Source organism: Macaca mulatta, chromosome 19 (genome assembly GCF_049350105.2).
Source record: "Macaca mulatta isolate MMU2019108-1 chromosome 19, T2T-MMU8v2.0, whole genome shotgun sequence".
Classification (NCBI taxonomy): domain Eukaryota; kingdom Metazoa; phylum Chordata; class Mammalia; order Primates; family Cercopithecidae; genus Macaca; species Macaca mulatta.
In genome coordinates this window covers 11,095,572-11,114,985 of record NC_133424.1, presented here as the reverse complement: position 1 = coordinate 11,114,985, position 19,414 = coordinate 11,095,572, and the positions used below count along the sequence as shown (strand labels likewise).

Sequence of the window (19,414 nt, the reverse complement as noted above, 5' to 3'; positions counted from 1 at the left end):
GGCAATCGCAGCTCACTGCAACCTCCCACAGTGCTGGGATTACAGGCATGAGACACCACGCCCGGCCACTATCACTACCAGCATTTTCTTCTTCTTCTTTTTTTTTTTTTTTCCTTCCCTTCCTTCCTTCCTTCCTTCCTTCCTTCCTTCCTTCCTTCCTTCCTTCCTTCCTTCCTTCCTCCCTCCCTCCCTCCCTCCCTCCCTCTCTCTCTCTCTCTCTCTCTTTCTTTCTTTCTTTCTTTCTTTCTTGTGACAGAGTTTAGCTCTTGTTGCCCAGACTGAAAGGCAATGGTGCAATCTCGGCTCACTGCAACCTCTGCCTCCCAGGTTCAAGCTATTCTCCTGCCTCAGCCTCCTGAGTAGCTGGGATTACAGGTGCCTGCCACCATGCCCAGATAATTTTTGTATTTTTAGTAGAGACGGGGTTTCACCATGTTGGCCAGGCTGGTCTCGAACTCCTGACCTCAGGTGATCTGCCCGCCTCGGCCTCCCAAAGTGCTGGGATTACAGGCATGAAAGAGACCATGCCTGGTCTCTTTCAGCATTTTCATACTGAATGTCCACAGCTGCTCTGTGAGGTTTTTTCCCCCATATTTTCTGATTCAGAGAGAAGCAGCCACATGTCCCTTGGCCATGGCAGTTAAGACCAGCTCCATGGAGTTGGGTATCTTAGCTCACATCTGTAATCCCACCACTTTGGAGGGCCAAGGCAGGACGATCACTTGAGGCCACAAGTTCAAGACCAACCTGGGCAACATAGCCAGACCCCATCTCTACAAAAATTTAAAACTTAGCCACAAAATTTAAAAATTAAAGGGCCGGGCACAGTGGCTCACGCCTGTAATCCCAGCACTTTGGGAGGGTGGATCACGAGGTCACGAGTTCGAGTCCAGCCTGGCCAAGATCGTGAAACACCGTCTCTACTAAAAATACAAAAATTAGCCAAGCGTGGTGGCGGGCGCCTGTAATTTCAGCTACCCGGGAGGCTGAGGCAGGAGAATCGCTTGAACCCGGGAGGCGGAGATTGCAGTGAGCCGAGATCGCGCCATTGCACTGCAGCCTGAGCAACAAGAGCGAGACTCTGTCGTAAAATAAACAAATAAATAACAACAAAAGGTGGAAGATGAGGAACTTGATCAGATATCAAGGATGAGCGGATGACTTAATAGGATTCTTTGCTAAGACTTGGCTGGGCAGGTGAAAGACAAAGTCGAGGACCGGTTATGGCATGGCACAGAATAAGGGTCAGAGGACGGTCTTTGCTACCTCTCTATGCCTGAGTTTCTTCCTCTGTGAAATGGGGATAATAAGAGCCGCCATACAGGGAGTTGCTGCTAGCATTAAATGAGATAACGTATGTGAAACGCTCAGGCTGTAGACTTCTCAGCAAACGGGCACGACTTGCGGAGTGGGGATTTGAATTCACAACTGGTGGGACGTCCAGGCTGCTACCCTGACCGCTAGTGAGCTTCAGGGGACAGGGCTGCCGGTGATGAGGAAGAGGACAGGAGCAGGTGGGCGAGGAATGCTTCCAGGCAGTGAAGGAGGGGGAATTCCAGCCAGCAGGGCGGAGTCGGCCAGGTAGAAACGAAGGAAAAGAGATAGGACAGTATGGAACGTGGAAGCCACAGGGCAGGGCGTCGGAGGGTTGAATGCTGCACGGTGCAGCTTTGAACACCGAGGTGAGGACATGTAGCTGTGCCCTAGGGTCAGGACCGCACACGCCTGACCCAATTCCACAGCACAGAGAGGAACTCCAGGATCCGGCCGCGTTGCCCACACACTTCGCTCTCCGGCCCGCCTCTCGCAAGCCCCTCCCACGTCTCCGTCCACCACGTGCCAGCGAATAGCAGAAGCGACAGCGCATCCGGGTGCCGACTCAGCCAATCGCGGCTGAGCGACGAGTGAGCCCCAGGACCAATCAGAGTGCCGCTGCCATGGCCAAAAAAAAAAAAAAAAGAACTTCCAAAGGTGACTTGCGAGGAGAACAGACCAGCTGCCAATGGGCGTGCGCGTTTCAGGCGGCCAATGGGAGGAGGCGTCTCGGCGGGGGACGTAGTGGCTGTCCGCAGGGGCGGGGTGGGGTCCGGGTTCGAGCTCTTGTCCCCCGGGAAGGGTGAGTCTGGACGCGGGCGCGGAAGGGGCGCGGCCGAAGGTCCTCAGGAAGGAGGCGCGGGGACTGGCTGCGCTAGACAGGCTGCACTTGGATGGGAGCACCTGGTACCTCGGCACTGCCCCGATGCCGGGTGGGTGCACATTCCAGTTCCCGCCCTTGCTGGCCGGGTTTAGAGGTTTTGAAGGGGGGGACATGGGGGCGTGCAGCCTTCCCAGTTGCAAACCTCACCCCGATCCCGTCTTCAAAGCTGGTTCCGGGTCCAGTGGGGACAAGAAAGGAGGAAGGAGGAAGTAGGCTCCCCGAAAACCCCATCCCCAGGATCTCATCTATAACATGAATAGGTATTAATGGCAAACGCTGATTAAGCGCTTACTGTATACCAGGCACTTTCTCTGCCTCCTCGCGTTGAATCCTCCCAGCAATCCTTTGAGGTAGACACTCTTACATGCCCATTTTCCAGATGAGGAAACCAGCAACATGGGTGGAACTAACAGCCCCTTCACTTCCATACTGGCGCCCTCAGGAGCCTCAGGCCCTGGACTGGGAGGATGGAGCTGGACATAAACTCTCCTAGGCTTTGGGGAGTCAACAGGGATTGAGGTCACTCATGGGGGTATGTGTGGGAGAGGAGAATTGTCACCTGAAAGAGAAAGGCCATCACCACGATGAAACTAATAACAATGATGTTATTCTTGTTTTAGTCATATTTGTTATTTTTGTGTGTGCCTATATCAGGGTCTGTGCTGAATGTGTAATATGCAGAACTATATTGAAACATTACAACCATCTTTTGATGGCAACACCCTGAGGACCTCCCTTTTCCAGATGGGGAAACTGAGGCCCAGAATTGCCAAGTGGCTTGCTTGAGTTGACACAGGGAGCTCCAGGACTCGCCTTCAGGTCTGTTTGACTACACCTGCCCGTCTGGTTATTTTGGGGAGGTGTGTTAAGAGCAGATTTTTATTTTATTTATTTATTTATTTTTTTGTATTTTAGTAGAGATGGGGTTTCACCATGTTGGTCAAGATGGTTTCAATCTCTGGACCTTGTGATCTGCCCGCCTCGGCCTCCCAAAGTGCTGGGATTACAGGCATGAGCCACCGCGCCTGGCCCTTTTTATATATTTTTATGTATTTACGTATTTGTTTATTTATATTTTTAGAGTAAGGGTCTCACTCTGTCACCTAGGCTGGAATGCAGTGGTGTGATCACTGCTCACTGCAGCCTCCAACTCCTGGGCTCAGGAGATCCTCCCACTTCGGCCTCCTGAGTAGCTTGGACTACAGATGTGTGCCCCTACACCTGGCTAAGTTTTAAAAATTTCTTGTACAGGCTGGGCACGGGGGCTCACGCCTGTAATCCCAGCACTTTGGGAGGCCAAGGCAGGTGGATCACCTAAGGTCAGAGGTTCAAGACCAGTCTGGCCAACATGGCAAAACTCCGTCTCTACTAAAAATCCAAAAATTAGCCTGGTGTGGTGGTGGGCGCCAGCTACTCAGGAGGCTGAGGCAGGAGAATCAATTAAACCCAGGAGGCGGAGGTTGTAGTGAGCCGAGATCGCACCATTGCACTCCAGCGTGGGCAACAAGAGTGAAACTCTGTCTCAAAATAAAGTAAAATAAAATAAAATGCCTTGTAGAAACGGGGTCTTGCTATATGGCCTAGGCTGGTCTCCAGCTTCTGGACTCAAGCGATCGTCTTGCCTCAGCCACCCAAAGTCCTGGGATTAGAGGCGTGAGCCACTGTACCTGGCCAGAGGAGATTTTTATATCGGTGTCAATTTGTGTAAAGAGAGGAGGGTTCAGTGTTATCGTTGATGAGAGATCTAGGTGGGGATGCATACCCCAACCCTGTCCAACAAATGTGGAAAACGAGGCTCAGAGAGGGAATCGGGTGTCTAATGTCATGCCAAGATGGGAGCCCAGGATCTTCCCCTCAGGCCTCAGCGGGGGTGGGTGGAAGGTTGAGGAGCTAGCGGGGGTCTCGGGGCTGAGACTTGGGAGCTGATAGATTGTCCCCTTTGCAGCCGAGCCACCTGCTGGGAGCATGCCTCTGCACCATCGGGGGACGACCAGGGGCAGCAAGCCCGTTGGGGATGGAGCCCAGCCCATGGCTGCTATGGGAGGCCTGAAGGTGCTTCTGCACTGGGCTGGTCCAGGCGGCGGAGAGCCCTGGGTCACTTTCAGCGAGTCATCGCTGACAGCTGAGGAAGTCTGCATCCACATTGCACATAAAGTCGGTGAGTCTGAGGTGTTGGCACCATGGGGACTGGGGTGGGTGTGCAAGCGGCAGCTGGGCCCCATCCATCCATCCATCCACCCATCCATCTGCCCACCCGTCCACCCACCTAATCACCCATCCGTCCACCCACCTGCCCATCCACCCATCCATCCATTCATCCATCCTCCCACCCACCCATCCATCCATCTATCCACACACCCATCCACCCACCCACCCACTCATCCACCCACCCACCCACTCATCCACCCACCCACCCAACGATTCATCCATCTATCCATCCACCCACCCATCCACCATCTATCCAATCATCCTTTCACCCACCCACCCATCCATCCACCCATCCATCCACCTACCCACCCACCCATCCATCCACCCACCCACCCATCCACCCATCCATCCATTCACCCATCCATCCACCCAACCACCCATCCATCCATCCATCCACACACCCATCCACCCACCCACCCATTCATCCACCCACTCACCCAGCCATTCATCCATCTATTCATCTACCCACCCGTCCACCATCTATCCAATCATCCATCCACCCAACCACCCATCCATCCATCCATCCACACACCCATCCACCCACCCACCCATTCATCCACCCACTCACCCAACCATTCATCCATCTATTCATCTACCCACCCGTCCACCATCTATCCAATCATCCATTCACCCACCCACCTATCCACCCATCCATCCACCCACCTACCTACCCATCTACCCACCCATTCATCATCTGTCCACCCACCCACCCACCCACCCATCCATCCACCCATCCATCCACCCATCCACCTACCCACCCATCTACCCATCCATCTACCCAGCCACCCACCCATCCATCCATCCATCCATCTACCCACCGACCTACCCATCCATCCATCCATCCACCCACCCATCCACTCACCCATCCACTCATCCATCCATCCACCCATCCACCCATCCACCCACCCATCCACCCATCCACCCACCCATTCATCCATCCATCCACCCACCCATCCACCCTCCACCCATCCATCCATCCATCCACCCACCCACCCACCCACCTATCCACCTATCCATCCACCCACCTATCCACCCATCCATCCATCCAGCCACCCATTCATCCATCTCTCCATCCATCCATTCATCCATCCATCCATCCATTTATCCATCCACTCATCTACCCATCTCCACCCAGCCACCCACCCATCCACCCATTCACCCACCCACCCATCCACCCATTCACCCACCCATTCATCCATCCATCCACCCACCCATCCACCCACTCACCCATCCACCCATCCACCCACCCACCCACCTATCCACCCATCCATCCACCCACCTATCCACCCACCCATCCATCCACCCACCCATTCATCCAGCCACCCATTCATCCATCTATCCATCCATCCATTCATCCATCCATCCATCCATTCATCCATCCATCCATCCATCCATCCATCCATCCACCCGTTCATTCGGTGAACACTTTGTAAGCATCTACTGTGTGGCAGCTGCAAATCACTGCCTTTGTAGAGCTGAAATTTTAGTAGGGAAGACAGGAAGAAATAGAATAAATCAGAAAACTTGGCCAGGTGCAGTAACTGACACATGTAATCCCAGTACTTGAGGAGGCCCAGGCAGGAGGATTGCTTGAGGCCAGTAGTTGGAGACCAGCCTGGGCAACATAGGGAGACCTTGTCTCAACAAAACAATTTTTAGACATGGTGGTGCATGCCTGTAGTCCCAGCGACTTGAGAGGCTGAGGCAACAGGATCGCTTGAGCCTAGGAGTTCAAGCCTGCAATGAGGTATGGTGGCATCACTGCACTTCAGCCTGGGTGACAGAGTGAGACCCTGTGTCATTAAAAAAAAGAAAGTCGGGGCCGGGCGCGGTGGCTCAAGCCTGTAATCCCAGCACTTTGGGAGGCCGAGATGGGCGGATCACGAGGTCAGGAGATCAAGACCATCCTGGCTAACACGGTGAAACCCTGTCTCTACTAAAAAATACAAAGTATTAGCTGGGTGTGGTGGCAGGCGCCTGTAGTCCCAGCTACTCGGGAGGCTGAGGGAGGAGAATGGCGTGAACCCGGGAGTCGGAGCTTGCAGTGAGCTGAGATCTGGCCACTGCACTCCAGCCTGGGCGACAGAGCGAGACTCCGTCTCAAAGAAAAAAAAAAAAAAGAAAGTCAGGCTTGGCGCGGTGGCTCACACCTGCAATCCCAGCACTTTGAGAGACTGAGGCTAGTGGATCACTTGAGGTCAGAAGTTTGAGACCAGCCTGGCCAACATGGCAGCTCTACTGAAAACACAAAAACTAGCCGGGTGTGGTGGTGCGCGCCTGTAATCCCAGCTACTCAGGCGACTGAGGCAGAAGAATGGCTTGAACCTGGGACATAGAGGTTGCAGTGAGCTGAGATCACACCACTGCACTCCAGCCTGGGTGACAGAGTGAGACCCCATGTCATTAAAAAAAGAAAGTCGAGCCGGTCATGGTGGCTCACACCTGTAATCCCAGCACTTTGGAAGGCCGAGGTGGGCGGATCATGAGGTCAGGAGATCGAGACCATCCTGGCTAACACGGTGAAACCCCGCCTCTACTAAAAATACAAAACAAACAAAAAAAAAACAACTAGCCGGGCATGGTGGCACATGCCTGTAGTCCCAGCTCCTCGGGAGGCTGAGGCCAGAGAATCGCTTGAACCCGGGAGGTGGAGGTTGCAGTGAGCTGAGATCGCGCCACTACACTTCAGCCTGGGACAGAGTGAGACTCCGTCTCAAAAGAAAAAGAAAAAAAAAGTCTGTAGTAGATATATTTGGAAACGCAATTTCCTCTGGAGGAGGGAAGGACTTTCTTTTTTTTTGAGATGGAGTTTTGCTCTTGTTGCCCAGGCTGGAGTGTAATGGCACGATCTCAGCTCACTGCAACCTCCACCTCCCAGATTCAAGCAATTCTCCTGCCTCACCCTCCCAAGTAGCTGGGATTGCAGGCACGTGCCACCATGCCTGGCTAAATTTTGTATTTTTAGTAGAGACATGGTTTCACTACATTGGCCAGGCTTGTCTTGAACTCCTGACCTCAGGTGATCTGCCTGCCTCAGCCTCTGAAAGTGTTGGGATTACAGGCGTGAGCCACTACACCTGGACTTTTTTTTTTTTTTTTTTTTGAAATGGAGTCTCGCTCTGTCACCCAGCCTGAAGTGCAGTGGTGTGATCTCGGCTCACTGCAACCTCCACGTCCCAGGTTCAAGCCATTCTCCTGCCTCAGCCGCCTGAGTAGCTGGGGATTACAGGCGTGCACCACCACGCCCAGCTAGTTTTTGTATTTTTAGTAGAGAAGGGGTTTCACCATGTTGGCCAGGCTGGTCTCGAACTCCTGACCTCAGGTGATCCACCTGCCTCAGCCTCCCAAAGTGCTGGGATTACAGGCACGAGCCATCATGCCCAGCCAATGGAAGGCCTTTCTAAGGCGGCTTTGGTTACATATACCTTCCTCCAGAAACTCCTCTTACCTCCCCAATTCCGAGCTTTCCATGACTGGATGGGAGCATTGTTTTTTTTTTTGTTTTTTTTTTGTTTTTTTTTTTTTTGAGACGGAGTCTCGCTCTGCCACCCAGGCTGGAGTGCAGTGGCCAGATCTCAGCTCACTGCAAGCTCCGCCTCCCGGGTTCACGCCATTCTCCTGCCTCAGCCTCCCGAGTAGTTGGGACTAAAGGCGCCCGCCACCGCGCCCGGCTAGTTTTCTGTATTTTTTAGTAGAGACGGGGTTTCACCGTGTTAGCCAGGATGGTCTCGATCTCCTGACCTCGTGATCCACCCGTCTCGGCCTCCCAAAGTGCTGGGATTACAGGCTTGAGCCACCGCGCCCGGCCTTGGATGGGAGCATTGTAATCAATTTCTATAACACTTCCTACTTCCCCATTGATGGCTGAGTCTTTTATTTTTTTTCTCTTTTGTAGAGACAAAGTCTCTCTCTGTTGCCCAGGCTGAAATGCAGTGGTGCAGCCATGATGCATTGCAGCCTCTACCTGCCAGGCTCAACTGATTCTCCTGCCTCAGCCTCCTGAATAGCTGGGATTAGAGGCGCCCACCACCACACCCAGCTAATTTTTGTATTTTCAGTAGAGACAGAGGTTTCACCGTGTTGGCCAGGCTGGTCTCGAACTACTGACCTCAAGTGATCCACCCACCTCAGACTCCGAAAGTGTTGGGATTACAGGTGTGTGCCCTCGAGCCCAGTCATGGCAGAGTCTTTGTTTTGTTCTTTTTGAGACAGAGTCTCGCTCTGTTGCCCAGACTGGAGTGCAGTGGCTCAATCTCGGCTCACTGCAAGCTCCGCATCCCAGGTTCACGCCATTCTCCTGCCTCAGCCTCCCGAGTAGCTGGGACTACAGGCGCCCACCACCACGCCCAGCTAATTTTTTGTATTTTTAGTAGAGACGGGGTTTCACTGTGCTAGCCAGGATGGTCTCGATCTCCTGACCTCGTGATCTGCCCACCTCAGCCTCCCAACATGCTGGGATTACAGGCGTGAGCCACCGCGCCGCCTGGCCCCATGATTCTTAAAGGACTCAGACAGGTGTGCGGGGTGAAGTGAAACACACTCAGCAGAGGGAACAGCATGCATGGAGGCCTGGAGAGTTTGATCTGTTTGAGGAAGTGAAAGACCTTCAGGGTGACTGGGGTATCAATTTTAAGAGTTTGGAAGGGGAAGTAACAATTGAAACTGGGGCATAGCAGGCAAAAGCCAGGGTGGGGGTACTCAGAATCAAGGGGTTGGGCATTCTCCGGGAGCAATGGGGAGCCATGGAAGGTTTAAGCCAGAGAGTGAAGCAGTCTAACTAGTTCTTTTCTTTTTTTATTTTATTTGTATTTTTGACTGGTTCTTTAAGAAGTTGTCTCAGGCCAGGCCCAGTGGGTCACGCCTGTAATCCCAGCACTTTGGGAGGCTGAGGCGGGCAGATCACTTGAGGTCAGGAGTTTGAGACCAGCCTGGCCAACATGGTGAAACCCCGTCTCTACTAAAAATACGAAAATTAGCTGGGCATGGTGACGCACATCTGTCATCCCAGCTACTTGGGAGGCTGAGGCAGGAGAATCGCTTGAACCCGGGAGGCAGATGTTGCAGTGAGCTGAGATTGCACCACTGCACTCCAGCCTGGGTGACAGAGTGAGACTGGGTCTCAAAAAACAAAAATACGAAACATTGGCCAGGTACCATAGCTCACATCTGTAATCCTTGCACTTAGGGAGGCTGAGGTGGGTGGATCATCTGAGGTCAGGAGTTCAAGACCAGCCTGGTCAACATGATGAAACCCCTTTTCTACTGAAAATACAAAAAATTAGCCGGGCGTGGTGGCAGGCGCCTGTAATCCCAGTTACTCAGGAGGCTGAGGCAGGAGAATTGCTTGAACCCAGGGGGTGGAGGTTACAGTGAGCCGAGGTTGCGCCACTGCACTCCAGCCTGGGCAACATGAGCAAAAACTCCATCCAAAAAAAATAATAATAATACAAAAATTTAGCCGGGCATGGTGGCACATGCCTGTGCCTGTAGTCCCAGCTACTCAGGAGGCTGAGACAGGAGAATCACTTGAACCTGAAAGGCGGAAGTTGCAGTGAACCAAGATTGCACCATTGCACTCCAGCCTGGGTGACTCCATCTAAAAAAACAAAAACTGTTTCACAGGGAGGTATCCTCCCTTCGCAGAGGGGCAGTATAATTCCATGGTGTGACTTTGGAGAGTGGTTTGATAACACAGTCGAAGCTGGGTGCAGTGGCTCATGCCTGTAATCCCAGCAGTTTTGGAGGCTGAGCGTGGAGGATCACTTGAGCCCAGGAGTTCAAGATCAGCCTGGGCAACATGGTGAAACCCCGTCTCTACTAAAAATACAAAAAATTAGCCAGGTGTGGTGGTATGCACCTGTAAGTCCCAGCTACTCGGGAGGCTGAGGTGGAAGGATTGCTTGAGCCCAGGAGGTTGAAGTTGCAGCGATCATACCACTGTACTTTAGCCGAGGTGACAGAGTAAGATGCTGTCTCCAAAAAAAAAAAAAAAAAAAATAGCTGGGTGTGGTGGCATATTCCTGTAGCTCCCAGCTACACAGGAGACTAAGGCAGGAGGACTGCTTGAGCCAGGGAGGTCATGGCTGCACTGAGCCATGATTGTACCACTGCATTCCAGCCTATATGTCAGAGTGAGATCCTGTTTCAAAAAAAAAAAAAAAAAAAAAAGCCTAGGCCGGGCGCGGTGGCTCAAGCCTGTAATCCCAGCACTTTGGGAGGCCGAGACGGGTGGATCATGAGGTCAGGAGATCGAGACCATCCTGGCTAACACAGTGAAACCCCGTCTCTACTAAAAAATACAAAAAAAACTAGCCGGGTGAGGTGGCGGGCGCCTGTAGTCCCAGCTACTGGGGAGACTGAGGCAGGAGAATGGCGTGGACCCGGGAGGCGGAACTTGCAGTGAGCTGAGATCCGGCCACTGCACTCCAGCCTGGGAGACAGAGCGAGACTCCGTCTCAAAAAAAAAAAAAAAAAGCCCAGAAATGTCTTCCCTGAGGTCATATAGTTCCACTCCTGGACAGTGACAGTCACTCTATAAACAGTCAGCTCTTGTGCTCCCAGGGACACTTAGACGAATGTTTAGAGCTGCCTTGTTTATCATATGGAAAAGGGGAGACCATTGCAAAGTCCCTCAACAAGAGACTGCCTAAGCAAATTGCAATCTTGTTGAATACTGAAATATGGTACAGCCAGGAAAACGAATTTAACCAGAATGACTAATATCATTCTGTATGAAGCTTTATAAACTCTTGTAGCGTGAAAAAGCACATTGCAGAGGGATATCTGCAGTATAATACTACACATTTACCATTCATTAGATTTTTTTTTTTTTTTTTTTTTTTTGAGACAGAGTTTCTCTCCTGTTTCCCAGGCTGGAGTGCAATGGCACGATCTCGGCTCACCGCAACCTCCGCCTCCCAGGTTCAGTTCTCCTGCCTCAGCCTCCCGAGTAGCTGGGATTACAGGCATGCGCCACCATGCCCGGCTAATTTTGTATTTTTAGTAGAGATGGGGTTTCTCCATGTTGGTCAGGCTGGTCTCGAACTCCCGACCTCAGGTGATCTGCCCATCTTGGCCTCCCAAAGTGCTGGGATTACAGACATGAGCCACCTTGCCCAGCCACAGTTCATAACATTTAAGACTAGATTGTAGAGGATATGAAAATGATAAACACTACTTCAGGGTCGGGCACAGTGGCTTATGCCTATAATCCTAGCACTTTGGAGGCTGAGCTACTCACCCTCCCAGCTACTCAGGAGGCTGAGGTGGGAGGATCGCTTGAGCCCCGGAGTTTGAGACCAGCTAGGACAACATGGTGAGACCCGTTCTCTACAAAAACTACAAAAATCAGCTGGGCATGGTGGCATGCGCCTGTAGTTCCAGCTTCTTGGGAGGCTGAGGCAGGAGGATTGCTTTAGTCCAGGAAGCCGAGGGTACAGTGAGCTATGATCGCACCACTGCACTCCAGCCACACCCAGCTAATTTATTTTATTTTTAGTTTTTTTAGATATGGGGGGGTTGGCCGGGCGCGGTGGCTCAAGCCTGTAATCCCAGCACTTTGGGAGGCCGAGACGGGCGGATCACGAGGTCAGGAGATCGAGACCATCCTGGCTAACAGGGTGAAACCCCGTCTCTACTAAAAAATACAAAAAGCTAGCCGGGCGAGGTGGCGGGCGCCTGTAGTCCCAGCTACTCGGGAGGCTGAGGCAGGAGAATGGCGTAAACCCGGGAGGCGGAGCTTGCAGTGAGCTGAGATCCGGCCACTGCACTCCAGCCCGGGGACAGAGCGAGACTCCGTCTCAAAAAAAAAAAAAAAAAAAAAAAAAAAAGATATGGGTGGGTCTCCACTATGTTGCCTAGGCTAGTCTTGAACTCCTAGGTTCAAGTGATTCTCCCGCCTTAGCCTCCCAGAGTGCTGGATTACAGATGTGAGCCACCATACCCAGCCTTAGATAAAATTATTTATTTATTTTATTTTATTTTGTTTTATACAGAGCCTCGCTCTTTCACCCAGGCTGGAGTGCAGTGGTGTGATCTCGGCTCACTGCAACCTCCACCTCCAGGTTCAAGCAATTCTCTTGCCTCAGCCTCCTGAGTAGCTGCAATTACAGGTGCGCACCCCCCACACCCAGCTAATTTTTGTATTTTTAGTAGAGACGAGGTTTTGCCATGTTGGCCAGGCTGGTCTTGAACTCCTGACCTCAAGTGCTTCACCTGCCTCAACTTCCCAAAGTGCTGGGATTATAGGTGTGGGCCACCGCACCCGGCCAGATATAATTTTTTTTTTTTTTTTTTTTTTGAGACAGAGTCTTGCTCTGTCACCAGGCTAGAGTGCAGTGTCACAATCTCGGCTCACTGCAACCTCTGCCTCCTGGGTTCAAGCGATTGTCCTGCCTCAACCTCCCAAGTAGCTGGGACTACAGGCGCATGCCACCATGGCCGGCCAATTTTTTTTTTTTTTTTTAGATCTCACTCTGTCCAGCTTGGCTGGAGCTCAGTGGCATGATCTTGGCTCACTGCAACCTCCGCCTCCCGGGTTCAGGCAATTCTTCTGCCTCAGACTCCCGAGGAGTTGGGATTACAGGTGCGTGCCACCAGGCTCAGCAAATTTTTTTTTTTTTTTTTTTTTTTTAGTAGAGACGGGGTTTCACCATGCTGGCCAGGCTGGTCTAGAACTCCTGACTTCGTGACCCGCCTGCCTCGGCCTCCCAGAGTCCTGGGATTACAGGCGTGAGCCACTGCACTTGGACTAATTTTTGTGTTTTTAGTAGAGACGGGGGTTTCACCATGTTGGCCAGGCTGGTCTGGAACTCCTGACCTCAGGTGATGTGTCCACCTCAGTTTCCCAAAGTGCTGGGATTACAGGCATAAGCCACCATGCCCACACCACAGATACAATTTTGTTTTTTCTTTTTTTTTTTTTGAGATGGAGTCTTACTCTGTCACCCAGGCTGGAGTGCAGTGGTGCAGTCTCGGCTCACTGCAACCTCTGCCTCCCGTGTTCAAGCAATTCTCCTGCCTCAGCTTCCTGAGTAGCTGGGATTACAGGCATGCACCACCACGCTCGGCTAATTTTTGTATTTTTTAGTAGAGATGTTGTTTCACCATATTGGCCAGACTGGTCTTGAAGTCCTGACCTTGTGATCTCCCACCTCAGCCTCCCAAAGTGCTGGGATTACAGGCATGAGCCACCACACCCAGCTGACAGATACAATTTTTTTTTTTTTTTTCCGAGACGGAGTCTCGCTCTGTCGCCCAGGCTGGAGTGCAGTGGTGCAATCTTGGCTCACTGCAAGCTCTACCTCCTGGGTTCACACCATTCTCCTGCTTCATCCTCCCGAGTAGCTGAGACTACAGGTGCCCGCCACCACGCCCGGCTAATTTTTTGTGTTTTTTAGTAGAGATGGGGTTTCACTGTGTTAGCCAGGATGGTCTCGATATGCTGACCTTGTGATCCGCCCACCTCAGCCTGTGAAAGTGCTGAGATTACAGGCGTGAGCCGCTGCACCCGGCCAACAGATACAATTTTTTTTTTTTTTTTTTTTTTTTTTTGTTGAGACAGAGTCTCGCTTTGTCGCCCAGGCTGGGGTGCAGTGGCCAGATCTCAGCTCACTGCAAGCTCCGCCTCCCGGGTTTACGCCATTCTCCTGCCTCAGCCTCCCGAGTAGCTGGGACTACAGGCGCCCGCCACCTCGCCCGGCTAGTTTTTTGTATTTTTTAGTAGAGACGGGGTTTCACCATGTTAGCCAGGATGGTCTCGATCTCCTGACCTCGTGATCCGCCCGTCTCGGCCTCCCAAAGTGCTGGGATTACAGGCTTGAGTCACCGCGCCCGGCCCAGATACAATTTTTAAATGACATCAATAGAAAGAAAGATGCCCTGGGTAGCTGGTATGGGAAATTGCAGCAAGTCTGGAGACTGGATTGGGGTTGAGGTTTGCATTTGAAGGTGGCAGATGGATCCCCAGGACATGGAGAGTGCAGGAAGAGCAGGTCTTGGTAACCAATATGTTGTGGAGTTGGTGGGAGAGGCTGAAGATAAGGACCAAGTTCCTGGTTTGAAGAACTGGGTAGAAGCCACACACACTGGCTCATACCCATAATCCCATCAACTCCAGAGACCGAGGTGGGAGGATCGCTGGAGCACTGGAGGTTGAGGCTGCAGTGAGCTAGGATTGCACCACTGTACTGCAGCCTGGGTGGCAAAGAAAGACCCCAACCCTTAAAAAATAAAATAAAATAAAATAATTGGGCAGAGGAGGGGAGGGTTGGAGTTTGCCGACCACAGGTAAGATGTGTTGTTTGGAACAAAGCATATGTAAGTGGGGGCCTGTGATGTCCAGGGGGAGACAGCCAGGATGTGACTGGATGTTTCTCCAGCCAGGAAGGGGCTGGAGTTCAGGGAGATGCCAGACAATTGCAGCAGTTTGTAGAGTTATGTGGGTCAGGCTAGGATTAGTTTTGCTGCAGGAATAAGCAGTCCCCCTAAATCTTAAGACAATCGAGGTTTACCTAAAATCAGCCGAGCACGGTGGCTCAGGCCCGTAATCCCAGCACTTTGGGAGGCCAAGGTGTGTGGATCACCTGAGGTCAGGAGTTTGAGAACAGTCTGGCCAACATGGTGAAACCTTGTCTTTTCCAAAAATACAAAAAGTAGCCCTAGCCGGGTGTGGTGGCACGCACCTGTATTCCCAGCCACTCGGGAGGCTGAGACAGGGGAATCACTTGAACCCAGGAGGTGGAGGTTGCAGCGAGCTGAGATCACACCACTGCTCTTCAGGCTGGGCGGCAGCAAGACTCCATCTCAAAAAAAAAAAAAAAAAAAAAAGGTTCACCTAAAATCAAGTACAGGTTGGATGGTTCACCTCTATCTTATAGCTTCACCATCTGGCACAAGAAGCCTTCAACATACCTCAGGTGGTGAAGGTGACAAGAGGATTTATTTCCAGGCTTGGAAATGTGCCCATCCCTTTGGCCAGAAACCAGTGCAATTGGCCCCATCCTAGCTGCAAGGGAGGCTGGGAAATGTAGTCCTCCTGTGAGGCCACAGCATGGTCAACATACGCACTGTCCTCTGCCCAGGGGCAACGTGACTGAAGCTGCAGGTGGGGGAGGGGGCCTCAGAGGGAGTGTGAAGGCAGACATTGGGTCTGCAGGGTCTTCGGGTCTGACGGTAGCACATGACATGACTCCTGACCTCATTTCTCCCCTGGTCCAGGTATCACTCCTCCTTGTTTCAATCTCTTCGCTCTCTTCGATGCTCAGGCCCAAGTCTGGTTGCCCCCAAACCACATCCTAGAGATCCCCAGAGATGCAAGCCTGATGCTGTATTTCCGCATGAGGTGGGTGGAGACCCCTTTGCAAAGCTCGTCCCCTCCTGTGCTGAAGCTGGTCTGACTCTGTGCTAAGCCCCAGCTGCGTCCCTCCCGTCCTGCAGGTTTTATTTCCGGAACTGGCATGGCATGAATCCTCAGGAGCTGGCTGTGTACCGTTGTGGGCCCCCAGGAACCGAGGCATCCTCAGATCAGACAGCACAGGGGATGCAACTCCTGGACCCAGCCTCATTTGAGTACCTCTTTGAGCAGGTATGAGCAGGGCTGCGGGGGGCAAGACTATTTGTGGGAGATTTAGGGGCAGTTAAGGAGCCCCCATTTCCCTCCCTGATTCATTATAGCTAATGGGTTTCAACTCATGCCATCTGGGGATCTTTTTTTTTTTTTTTGAAATGGAGTCTCGCTCTGTCGCCCAGGTTGGAGTGTAGTGGCGTGATCTCAGCTCACTGCAACTTCCACCTCCCAGGTTGAAGCGATTCTCCCACCTTAGCCTCCCAAGTAGCTGAGATTACAGGTGCCCGCCACCACCCCCAGCTAATTTTTGTATTTGTAGTAAAGCTGGGGTTTCACCATGTTGGCCATGCTGGTCTCAAACTCCTAACCTCAAGTGATTCACCTGCCTCAGCCCCCCAAAGTGTGGGATTACAGGTGTGAGCCACCATGCCCAGCTAAGTTCAGGTTGAAGGGGAAAGAGTGCTGTGATTGATTAGTAATGTCTGTCACAGGCACAAGATTGACAAGAGGAGGGGTGTATGCTGTATATTTGGCCTTTCCGGTAAATGGTGGTCTCTCCCCTCCTCAAGGCGGTGAGATGCAGGAAATTAGAGTTCTCTGGCTAGAGCAAGCTTGTCCAACCCCTGACCTGCAGACTGTATGCTGTCCAGGACAGCTTTGAATGAAGCCTGACATAAATTCCTAAACTATCTTAAAATATTCTGAGATTTTGCTGCAATTTTTTTTTTTTTTTTGAGATGGAGTTTCATTCTTGTTGCCCAGGCTGGAGTGCAATGTCGCAATCTCGGCTCACTGCAACCTTCACCTCCCGGGTTCAGGTGATTCTCCTGCCTCAGCTTCCCGAGTAGGTGGGATTACAGGCAGGTGCCACCATGCCTGGCTAATTTTGTATTTGTAGTAGAAGTGGGGTTTCTCCATATTGGTCAGGCTGGTCTCAAACTCCTGACCTCAGGTGATGCGCCCGCCTCGGCCTCCCAAAGTTCTGGGATTATAGGCGTGAGCCACTGCGCCCGGCCTGTGATTTTTTTTTTTCTTTTTATTTCTTTTCTTTTCTTTTTTTTTTTAGTTCATCAGCTATCATTAGTATTATTGTATTTTATGTGTGGCCCAAGACAGTTCTTCTTCCAGTGTGGTCCAGGGTAGTCAAAAGATTGGATACCTCTGGGCTAGAGAGTGAACACATTCTCACACCTCCCTTTCTGCTCAAATTCCTGTTCCCAGGGCAAGCATGAGTTTGTGAATGACGTGGCATCACTGTGGGAGCTATCGAGCGAGGAGGAGATCCACCACTTTAAGAATGAGAGCCTGGGCATGGCCTTTCTGCACCTCTGTCACCTCGCTCTCTGCCGTGGTGTCCCCCTGGAGGAGGTGGCCAAGAAGACCAGGTGTCTGGGAATGGGGTGGGGATGCTGTGTAGGCAGGGGGAAGTGTCCTGAGCATCTGGGAGCCAGGGTAGACTTCGCATATTGCCGTGCCTCTGCTTTTTTTTTTGAGCCAGAGTCTCACTCTGTCACTCAGGCTGGAGTGCAGTGGTGCGATCTCAGCTCACTGCAACCTCTGCGTCCCAGGTTTAAGAGATTCTCCTTCGTCAGCCTCCTGAGTATCTGGGATTACAGGTGCCTGCCATCATGCCCAGCTAATTTTTGTATTTTTAGTAGAGACAGACTGAGTTTCTTCATGTTGGCCAGGCTGGTCTCGAACTGCTGACCTCAAGCGATCCTTCCGCCTTGGCCTCCCAAGTAGCTGAGACTACAGGCTCAATTCACCACCCTGGCTAGTGTGCCTGTTATCTAGATGAGGCAGCTGAGGCTCAAAGAGGTTAAGCCACTTGCCCTGTGTCACCCAGCTGGGTCTGCAACCCAGGTCCCTGACCAGCCACTCCGTGTGTTCCCCCCAGCTTCAAGGACTGTATCCCGCTCTCCTTCCGTCGGCAGATCCGGCAGCACAGCGCCCTGACCCGGCTGCGCCTTCGGAACGTCTTCCGCAGGTTCCTGCAGGACTTCCAGCCGGACAGACTCTCCCAGCAGATGGTCATGGTCAAATACCTGGCCACACTCGAACGGCTGGCACCCCGCTTTGGCACAGAGCGTGTGCCCGTGTGCCACCTGAGGCTGCTGGCCCAGGCAGAGGGAGAGCCCTGCTACATCCGGGACAGTGGGGAGGCCCCTACAGACCCTGGCCCTGAGTCTGCTGCTAGACCCCCAACCCATGAGGTGCTGGTGACAGGCACTGGTGGCATCCAGTGGTGGCCAGTACAGGAGGAGGTGAACAAGGAGGAGGTGAGCAAGGTGCCTTTTCCACCCTGGAGGTTCAGGTTGGGCTGGGGTGGGGGTCTCTGTTCATCCTTGGCCTTGGCCTTTGAGGGTGGCTGACCTGAGCCCTCTCCCCACATGGCTCTGGGGCACCTGTCTGCTGGGGCCAGTTTCTTGGAGAAGGTCCTCCATCTGCTTACCCCTTGGGGACCTTATTTCTGGAGTCTGCACCTCCAGGGAACCCCTTCATCTGGGGACTGGCACCTGAGTGTGAGGGGGTCAGGATTCCGCTCTCTGCCGTCCCTAAGGGTCCGGCTTCCAGCATGTGTATGTTATGGGGTGGGTCCCCATCCCGCCTGTGACACTGGGACTTGGGAGGTCAACCTAGGTTGGTGCCTGGCCCTTCTGGCTCCAGTCTCCCCCCAGGGGAAAGTGCAGAAGTATAAACGGGCATTGCCCTCTCCATCCTCTGCCCCACTTGCGGGGTGTTCAGGGTTCTAGTGGCGGCAGCGGCAGGAACCCCCAAGCCAGCCTGTCTGGGAAGAAGGCCAAGGCTCACAAGGCAATCGGCCAGCCGGCGGACAGGCTGCGGGAGCCACTGTGGGCCTACTTCTGCGACTTCCGGGACATCACCCACGTGGTGCTGAAAGAGTGCTGTGTCAGCATCCACCGGCAGGACAACAAGTGCCTGGTGAGGCCCGGGGAGGGGGCCGGGCTAGGGACCGCCATGGCTTGGGAGGACACTCTCCTGATGCTCCCCTGGCTGGCAGGAGCTGAGCCTGCCTTCCCGGGCTGCAGCGCTGTCCTTCGTGTCGCTGGTGGACGGCTATTTCCGCCTGACGGCCGACTCCAGCCACTACCTGTGCCACGAGGTGGCTCCCCCACGGCTGGTGATGAGCATCCAGGATGGGATCCATGGACCCCTGCTGTGAGTGCTGGGTGGGGAGGCACTGGGGGCCACTGCCAAGGCTGCCAACTAGACTGTGAGCCCTAGGGGCTGTGCAGGGTGTGCGTGTGGGTGCACGTCTTTGTGGCTCAAGCTGGAGTGCAGTGGCGTGATCTCAGCTCACTGCAGCCTCTGCCTTCCGGGTTCAAGTGATTCTCCTGCCTCAGCCTCCCAACTGACTACCTAGGACTACAGGCACTCGCCACCACGCCAGGCTAATTTTTGTATTTTTGTAGAGGTGGGGT

At 52.8% G+C, this 19,414-nt stretch overlaps 1 protein-coding gene across 50 annotated transcripts in view; it reads left to right on the top strand.

Annotated features, from left to right (window-relative positions):
- Window positions 1-2,055: 2,055 nt before the first annotated feature.
- Window positions 2,056-19,414, top strand: part of TYK2 (tyrosine kinase 2) — a 34,532-nt gene continuing 17,173 nt past the window's right edge. For 9 of the 50 annotated variants that reach the window (XM_077977335.1, XM_077977329.1, XM_077977331.1 and 6 more), the window contains exons 1-9: window positions 2,056-2,246; window positions 2,852-3,016; window positions 4,143-4,355; window positions 15,623-15,746; window positions 15,842-15,989; window positions 17,193-17,356; window positions 17,869-18,250; window positions 18,717-18,914; window positions 18,994-19,151. In XM_077977335.1, coding sequence (XP_077833461.1) covers window positions 4,163-4,355; window positions 15,623-15,746; window positions 15,842-15,989; window positions 17,193-17,356; window positions 17,869-18,250; window positions 18,717-18,914; window positions 18,994-19,151 — 1,367 coding nt within the window. In that variant the 5' untranslated portion in view covers window positions 2,056-2,246; window positions 2,852-3,016; window positions 4,143-4,162. Of the gene's footprint in view, window positions 2,247-2,322; window positions 2,458-2,851; window positions 3,017-3,112; window positions 3,207-4,142; window positions 4,356-15,622; window positions 15,747-15,841; window positions 15,990-17,192; window positions 17,357-17,868; window positions 18,260-18,716; window positions 18,915-18,993; window positions 19,152-19,414 lie in introns of those variants that run through there. The other 41 variants (XR_013408877.1, XR_013408876.1, XM_077977324.1 and 38 more) reach the window with 19 other exon arrangements.